We start from the raw sequence: 8,700 nt of genomic DNA on the forward strand, positions 1-8,700 counted from the left end.
TGCTACACTTGTATTAACCTTAATTATCTTCTATTATTATCAGTCTTTAAAAGCTTAAAACACAATGAATTTTACTAAGCTTTTAACATTTATTTTTTATTTTTAAGTTTTTAACATTTATTTTTTATTTTTATAATCTTGATAGAAAACAATTAAAAAAATTTACAAAATATTCATTGTATTTGACTTTTTTAATAAAATCTTTCATACATTTTGTGTAAAGTTGAACGAGCGTGCATTATAATTGTGAGGAGAACCAATCTTGTGCTTCTTTTTGACGGGGACGCTACAAAACCCTTATTGTGGAGGAAGAAACCCTCCATTTATTCTCTTCAACGAATTTGCCTTTGCTGAAATCAAGCTGCTGCAATTTACAGTGATAATCGTCCCATCTCCCTCTGCAATTCAGTAATACGATGTCATTCGTGTTGTTTTCGAGGGTCATTCGCAGAATTTGTTCAGAGAAATATTCGTCGTGTCTCCCTGTAACGATCAAACTGCTTTCTCCATCATTCACTTTCCCCCCATTCTCAACACTTTCATCATCCTCATCTCGTTCCTCAGACCCCCTTAGTATCATTTCAGATCTCTTAACAGAAGAATGTGGATTTGCCTCTTCTCAAGTGACAACTGTCACGAGAAAATACCCACAGCTGTTGAGGGTCAAATCTGACCACACCGCTAGAGAAGCCATTCAGCTCCTGAAAGACTCCGGATTCACTGAAAACAAGCTTAAGAGTACCATTCTTGCAAACCCCACTATTCTTGGACTCAAAGTGGATACTCAGTTAAAGCCCAAGATGGAGTTCCTCAAAAAAATGGGCTTGGCTACTCAAGATATAGTACTTATTGTATCTCGTGCATCCAGATTTCTTTCGCTCAGCTTAGACCACTGCCTGGCCACTAGAGTCCTCTATCTTGAAACCCTATTTGGCTCAAAGGACCATTTGTGCAAGGCTCTCAAAATGGCGCCTCATCTTTTGACAAGCGATTTCGAAAAGCAGGTGAAACCTAGAGTGGAGTACCTGAAGAATACTATGGGCATTCATGAAGGTTCAGCAGCATTTGGGCGATCACTCAGTGCTATTGTAGGCCTTAAGTTTGAAACCATGGAAGCCAAAACTAGATATATGGCGAGTCTTGGTCTAACAGAGGAAGAAATTGTTCAAATTATTAAGGTATTTCCCCAAGCACTTCGTACTTCAACCAAAAAATTGAAAGAATGCATTGATTTTTTGGTACACACTGCTGGTCTTCAGCCAGGGTTTGTTGCTCTGTATCCAGTGATTCTGGCTTTTAGCGTAGAGAAAAGGCTCAAACCTCGCTATGAACTCTTCAAATCTTTGAGTACAAGTCCCCACTTCAGGGCGCTACCTGGTCTGCTTAGCTTTTTCTTTCGAAGTGAGAAAAACTTGCCTAAATATTTTGGTCAGTACCGTACCAACTCAACTCTTAACAATCATGCGATCTCCTAAAGCAAGAATTTTAAAGCAGTGATTGGAGTTTCAAAGTACAATTGTTTGGTGGATGATGACAACAACAATATAATTGCATATTCTATTAATGGAAGAGAAGGTAGAAAGTGAAAGCAGGGCAGCATTGAAGCAGGCGAATTAAAACAATTTGTTGGAGGGAACAGCCAGGAAGAACGCTGTGAAAGAGGTTTTCAGGTTTAGAGGAGGATGAAAGGAATACAAACTGTATTCAAAGAGAAAACAAGAGACTGCACTGGAAGATGAAATAACAATAGGAAGACAAGATGCAAAATGAATGTTTCATAAGGCACAAAACTTGGTGGAGGTTTTGCAAATGGCGTTGAAAGTTCAAGACATTTTAGCTCTCTAGAGTTGGAGTAGTACTGGAGTTTGTGCTGTCTCGATAATAGCATTATGGTTGGTATTCTCTTGATTCTATGTGTTTAAATTACATTTACAAAGTGGTTCATTTTAGGATCATTCCGCTCCATATCAAATCAAAACGAACAAGCAAGAAATCCATTTAGCTCCATCTACATTTTAGATTTCAATTCATAGGTAAGATACCCATTTCCAGAGTAAGTTGATTATTCATTTCTTCTGCATTTCTTGAACTTTAAGAATAACCATGATTCAGACACCAGTTTATTATTCAATCTCAGTTTCTTCTTTTGACATATATATTTGTTATCTCTTCTTGCAACTATTAGTACAATTTCTGGCCTGCAATATTTTTCTTGTTTTCACAAATCTATTGCAACAATGCCTTAGTTAGCATAGGTCTATCTCTTACTCTAGCAATGATTAATACTGCTATTTAAAACTACTACTGATGATGCATCAATTTGATATAATAGCTTTATCTCCTTCATTAATTACACTACGGAAATGGTTTTTTGTTGCCTCTGTGATTTGCAATAGTTTAGTGTTTCTGCGTTTGACATGCATTAATGTCGTTTTTATCCTTAGAGGTTCTAGACTAATCCGTGCAATTTATGTTGTTTTTATCCCTTGAGGCTCCAGAATAATCCCTGCATGCAAACATAAGCCCTTTTTAAGCTTCGAATTTGAGACCCCTCTATTTGAGGCATTTTACTGGAATTCAAGACATTCGTGACATTATTTGTTAGATTGGAAGGGTATTGTCAGATAAGATGGAGTTATATTCACTGGCTCTATTTTAAAATCATTTATGTAGAAATAGTATGTGAATAAAATACAGTTATTTTCCAAGTTGTTGAATTGGACTTTTCTGAGTAGGGAACGTAGTGGAATCTGATTTTGAAATGAATCTCCTGTGGGTAAACACCTGGGATTTGTGTTTTTAAATGCTGAAATGTTTGGTGATTCTAGTTTGATCTTTTAGAAAATTTTAAGACCTAGACTGATGATCAGCATCATGAGATTCTGGCATGATCTTTTTGATACATAAACTTAAATTTAGATTAGAATGATATGTTTCAAAATTTGAAATTTATAATGGTTTTGTTATAATTTTAGTATAAGTATATGACATTCTAATCTTAGTTTTATTTTAAGTTGCATGTATATATACATAGAGATACATTCATAGATATATATTTGTAGAAATGTACCAAAAATGTACTCAACTCTACAAAAATTTCTGCTTTACCAATATTCGTACCCACGTACCTGTAGCTGTTCCCATTTGGATTTGACAACTTAGATTGGTTTAAAATAAATTCATTCCAAATAATATAGATTTGAACACTTAGAAGATATGGTTTGATTAGAAATATTCACCATTATTCGTTAGTTGGAAGGTAATGGTCGGACATTATGAAATTATCTACACTAGTTCTCTTATTAAGACTTTTATGTGGAGCAATGTTTTCTATTCACAATTGGATAAAGAAAAACTAAATATAAAACAGTTGCGAAGATGAGATATATTTGTAATCTCAGAATATATGACATTGAATTGTTATGCAGTAATATAAACTAATAATATTGCCCAGAATGCTTTTTATTAAAATGACATAAAATTACACTTACTGCTGATTATGTGCTTTGCAAAGTATGCTTTATAGAACATTTCACAAATCATTCAAGTTAATAATGGGAAAACTATGCTTTATAGAACATTTCGCAATTAACGAGCAAATTGTTTGGCATCTACTTGGACAATAGGTGGGATCGTTCGTTTGTAGGTTGTGATGGATTTATTATGCCTTTTCATTAAGGTTTAAATATTTATATAAATAGATCTAATCTGCAATTCTACAGAAAGTCTGCATCTTGACAGTGTATTATGGAACATGGTTCAAGAGGTTGAAACAATTTTCTAAATGTATTAGAACTTGATTTCAAAAAGATTTTCCTGAAGATGAGCTTTGGAAGCTTCAAACTACCCTATCAAATAAAGATACTAGAGATCAGGGCTGCTTAGAGCTCCATAGAAATGGCTAGAATATTGGTTACAAATATATACATAGATATGTCATTTTTTCAAAATTTCTTAAAATTATATGATTACATACAAATTATTAAAGTATGTTTACATTAAACTATTATATATCTGAAGGTTTCAAACATAAATTATTTTGTGATATTGTTATCAGAATTTAACTGTTTAGCTTTTTGAGTCACACTCATTGACACATGTTTCATGAATAGTGGTAAATGAACCCATCTCTCATAAGAATAAACAGAACATAAAATTTTCCTACTTATCAATAAATTATTTTAATTTTTTACTTATAAACAGAACATGAAACTCTCCTTGTAATAAAATATTTTGATTTTTTACTTATAATCAAGAGTTACTGCCATCTGAAATATTTTGATTTTTTACTTATAAACAAGAGCTACTGCCATCTGCACATCTAAACAGTAAAACAGTAAAAAATCCTGCCTTTTAAGTAATCATTTCAGAATACTGTTTTAATTAATGGCCTTTAGCGTAGAGAAAAGACTCAGCTATGAACTCTTAAAATGTCTAAGTACAAGTCCCCTGCAGGGGTCTGCCTACTCCCATTAGTTTTTTCTTTCTAAGTGAGCAAAAGTTGCTTATATATGTTGGTCATTAAGGTACCAACTCAACTGTAACAATCACACAATCTCCTAAAGCAAGAATTTTAAAGCAGTGATAGGAGTTTTCAAAGTACAGTTGTTGGAAGAAGGCAAGAACAATATAACTGCATCCTCTATTAATGGAGTAAAAGGCAGAAAGTGCAACACATGAATGCAGCGGGGCAGCACTGAAGAAGGTGAATTAAAATAATTTGTTGGAGAGAACAGCCAGGCAGGAAGTTCTGAAATAGGTTTTCAGGTTTAGAGTAGGATAAAAGGAATACAAACCATTTTCAAAGAGAAAACACGAGACTGCATTGGAAGAGGAAATAACTATTGGAAGAGGAGATAACAATAGGAAGACAAGACTCCATTTAAAATCATGGGACATTGCATTGAAAACGGGGAGTTTCATATGTATTAATTCCTAGGTTGCACAGGTACCTTCCCCCCCTCCGCACCCAAGAAAGTTTGAACCGGTTTGAGCTTCAAACTTGGTTCGACTTGGGTGCGATTTTTGCATTGATGGTTTGATCAGGTTCGAACCTAGGGTGAACCACCTTCATTTTTTCGAACCCAGTTTGAACCCTCAGCGAACTGGGCCCTATGGTCGGCTGGAAAAGTGTATTATGAGCAAGTTTTAATTGTTTTTTTGGCATCTATAAAACCTAAAAGTTGTTATGAATTGCTTTTGTGCCCTCTCGTTGTCATTTTATGTTTCTAAACAAGTTATTTTGTCTCAAGGGAGAGCACATAAGTTTTTGAGCAAGCATTCGATTGTGCAAAGAGGAGTTTGAAGATTGATTTGTTGGCATTCTTCAAGTGTTTGTGCATCATTCATACACATTTGCAAGTTTGCAATGGCTAGAAAAGATAGGATCCTATTCCATTCACTATTGTTTTTGTTCTAGTTTTTTCATTTTTCCATTTCTCTTTCAATCTTCATATGTTCTTTTGAATCTTTTTCATTATTTCAAAATTTTTCATTTTCTTGCATATAAATTATCAACATGTATCTAATTTCATGCCATAGGGAAAGGAATGTCATCTACCTCTTCATCAATAGGCAACGTCGAACAAAGAATAAAACCCAACTCTGATTCTTCTCTATGGAAGTATGTAGACATTTTAAAACCCCTTCTAGGAGGTGGTGCATTCCGTTGGAGATGTTGGGGATGTGGTGTAGAAAGAAATAGTTCTTATTATCGTGTGGTAGGTCATTTATGCAGTTACACTTGAAGAGGAGTCAAGAAATGCTCTGGCAAAAAAGGTGCCCCTATACTAAATCAAAATGTGTCAAAATATATTGAAGAGCATGAGGTAGTAGAAGAGAGAGAAGGACGTAGGGCAACAAAACTTTGTAGCAATGCCAATAAAAGTAAAAGAGCAAAGGGAATGCAACCCCCCCAAATGTTATAGTACAAGACCACCCCTTCTTTAGTACCGTAGCGGACATTGACATTGAATTTGTCCCCATTGTACACAAAAGAAAGGGGCCACTAGAAACTGCTTTTCAAAATAAGGGTTGGGAAATTGCTAATATTAAGGTGGGAAGATGCTTGTATGCAAATGGGTTGTCCTTTAATGTTGTCCGCTCTCCATTTTGGAAGAACATGTTGAGGGGTGCCAATGAAGCTCCAAAAGGGTATTGTGGCCTCGGGTATGAGAATGTCCACTACACCTTGTTGGATGATGAGGTCCAATGGATTGAAAATCAATTGAAGTCCATAAGGGACTCATGGGTTGAGACATGGGTGACAATTGTTTCAAATGGCTGGAAGGATTCAAGGAACCGTCCCTTGATCAATGTTCTTGTGGTGGCCCCTAAGGAAGGTGGGCAATGTTTCTGAAAGCGCTGGATTGCGAGGGCAAAGTAAAAGATGGGCCATTTATTGCTGATATCCTAATTGGGGCCATTGAACAAGTGGGTGCAAGAAACATGGTCCAAGTCATAATGGACGACGCAAAGAATTGTAGAGCAACAGGTTTGTTGGTTGAATCACGATATCAGCATATCTTTTGGACACCTTATGCAGTCCATTCACTCAATCTTATGCTATAGAAGAGTGGGAACCAAATTAAGTGAATCAAAACAATGTATGAAGAGGCCGAGGACATACAAATGTTCGTCAGAAACCACCACATGACTCAATTTCTTTTCAGGAATTACTCAAAATTGGAGCTATTGAAGGTAAATGAACTTGAACTCAAGTTAGTAATTTAATTTTAACAATTTCTGATTTTTCATATTTTACTTGTGCAATGCGTATACTTTTCTAAAATATGTATATAATAGTTGTTTTTTGCTCTATTTATGTCACAGGTTGCTGAGATCCGTTTTGCATCACATATAATCATCTTAAGATGACTTGTGTAAGTAAAAGATGCACTTCAAGTTATGGTAATCAGCCACAATTGGAGTATATGAAAGCAAAAGAACACTAAAAGGGAAAACAAAATAAAGGATAGGCTATTGGTTGAGTCATGGTGGCATCGAGCCCATTATGAGCATGTTTAGTTACACTGACATGGATAGGCCTTGCCTTGGAGAGATCTATGATGGCATAGACTCAATGATTGAGAAGATCAAACAAGTTATAAATGAGGAGGAGCAAGATTCGCAAGAGACCTTTTTCAAATAAGTGCAAAAAATTAGTAAAGAAAGATGGAAAAAAATGACCACTCCATTACATTTGCTTGCCTATGCCTTGACCCCCAAACACTATAGCTCACAATATTTTGATCTACCAGGAAGGTTGCCACCATATAGAGATATGGAAGTGTCTGACGGGTACTAGGCAACATTTAGAAGGATATTTCTTGATGATGATATGAGAGATGTAATCATGGATGAGTTCATAGAGTTTGTCAATGCTAGAGGTCTAAGTAATGATGCTCTTTGTCGTCAGTTCAAGAAGGATGCTCATGGTTGGTGGTACCTCCATGACCAAAAATTCCAAACATTGCAGCCCCTTGCAATCAAAGTTATATCACAAGTAAGTTTTATTTTAAAAAACTAGCTCACTTTATCTTCAAAAGAATCATAAATAGAAAGTGATTTTAATTTTTTTATAAGATTGAATTAATTCTTTTTTAATTATCCTATGTTGTCTTTATAGGTTGCTAGTTCTCTGCATTAGAAAAAAATTGGAGCACATGTTCTTTCATCCACTTGGTGAAGTGCAATAGGTTGCAATCAAAAAAAGCAGAAAACCTTGTATTTGTGCATAACAACTTGTGCCTTCTTTCACACAAGAGTCAAGAATACAAAGAAAGGGAGACAAATAAGTGGGATGTAGTTGCAGAGATTGTGGACTTTGATGCTTCCACTGCTCGGCTTACAGTTGATGACTTTGATGACTTTGATGTCAATGCCATTGTTGATTCTGCTGTTGATCCCATTGGCCTTAGCACAACTAATACCAGAGAAGAAGATGATGAATATGAAGAAGAAGATGAAGATTGAAGAACTTAGAACTAAGAATATTAATAGATTTTCATTCCATTAGTTAAATAATGAACATGAAACAATGATACTTGAACTTGATATTTTAAATGTTTTGAATCTTTGATGTTGAAGTTGACTGAACTATGTTACTATATGATGGTATGATCACTATGATTACAAGTTTAATTGTTTATGGTGTTTTAAAGTTTTTGTTGTTTAAATGTGTTTATGCTACTATACTTCATTCTAATTTTAACTCATGCTTAATAAATAAATAAATAAATATATAAAACATGTTTTTGTACTAACAAACTCAAATGAACCCAAAATCCTTTCCAAAATTTTGTTGAACTTGCGAATTGGTTCTCGAACTTCGAACTTGGAACCAAACCCAAACCGGAAACTTAGATTAATTCCTTTGAAACACGGGGACTTAGTACATCCTCCCAACTTCAAAGTATCTGTCAAGACGTCCGTAGTACTTGAGTACTCTTACTTTTGCCATTCTGCTACCATGCTGCTGTTGGGATAGATAGTTGAATTTCTATTTGAAATTTGATTTTTGTTACTATGCTAAATGTTCAATGGTTCTTGTTAGTGTTGCAATTTTGTTATGTTCAAGTATTTCAATTTGATATGCCATTCTGAAACATCATTTGATAAGTAACATTTCAAGTTCTACATGGATAATATACAACACCCCCTACCCCCACCTTGCCCCTGCCCCTGCCCCCTCACATCCCC

The 8,700-nt window shown here is 35.0% G+C and overlaps 1 protein-coding gene across 3 annotated transcripts; it reads left to right on the forward strand.

The window, feature by feature from the left end:
* The first annotated feature begins 244 nt into the window (after positions 1–244).
* Positions 245–8,147, forward strand: LOC149552892 (uncharacterized). 3 transcript variants are annotated; one of them, XM_089788434.1, is made up of 3 exons: positions 245–1,892; positions 6,832–7,504; positions 7,628–8,147. In XM_089788434.1, exon 1 carries the CDS (start codon positions 417–419, stop codon positions 1,473–1,475), a length of 1,059 nt encoding a protein of 352 aa, XP_089644560.1. In that variant the 5' UTR covers positions 245–416; the 3' UTR covers positions 1,476–1,892; positions 6,832–7,504; positions 7,628–8,147. The 3 variants fall into 3 exon arrangements, 2 of the variants coding, with proteins under 2 accessions (XP_089644560.1, XP_089644561.1); XR_016352980.1 differs by lacking the exon at positions 245–1,892 and adding an exon at positions 3,106–6,699; XM_089788435.1 differs by lacking the exon at positions 6,832–7,504.
* Positions 8,148–8,700: the final 553 nt, after the last annotated feature.

The sequence above is a fragment of the Cupressus sempervirens genome, chromosome 6, assembly GCF_028749045.1.
Source record: "Cupressus sempervirens isolate cs-2001-9-10 chromosome 6, ASM2874904v1, whole genome shotgun sequence".
Lineage (NCBI taxonomy): Eukaryota > Viridiplantae > Streptophyta > Pinopsida > Cupressales > Cupressaceae > Cupressus > Cupressus sempervirens.

Coding starts and splice junctions, on each gene's coding strand:
- LOC149552892 (XM_089788434.1), top strand. CDS start 417: ATGTCATTCGTGTTGTTTTCGAGGGTCATTCGCAGAATTTGTTCAGAG.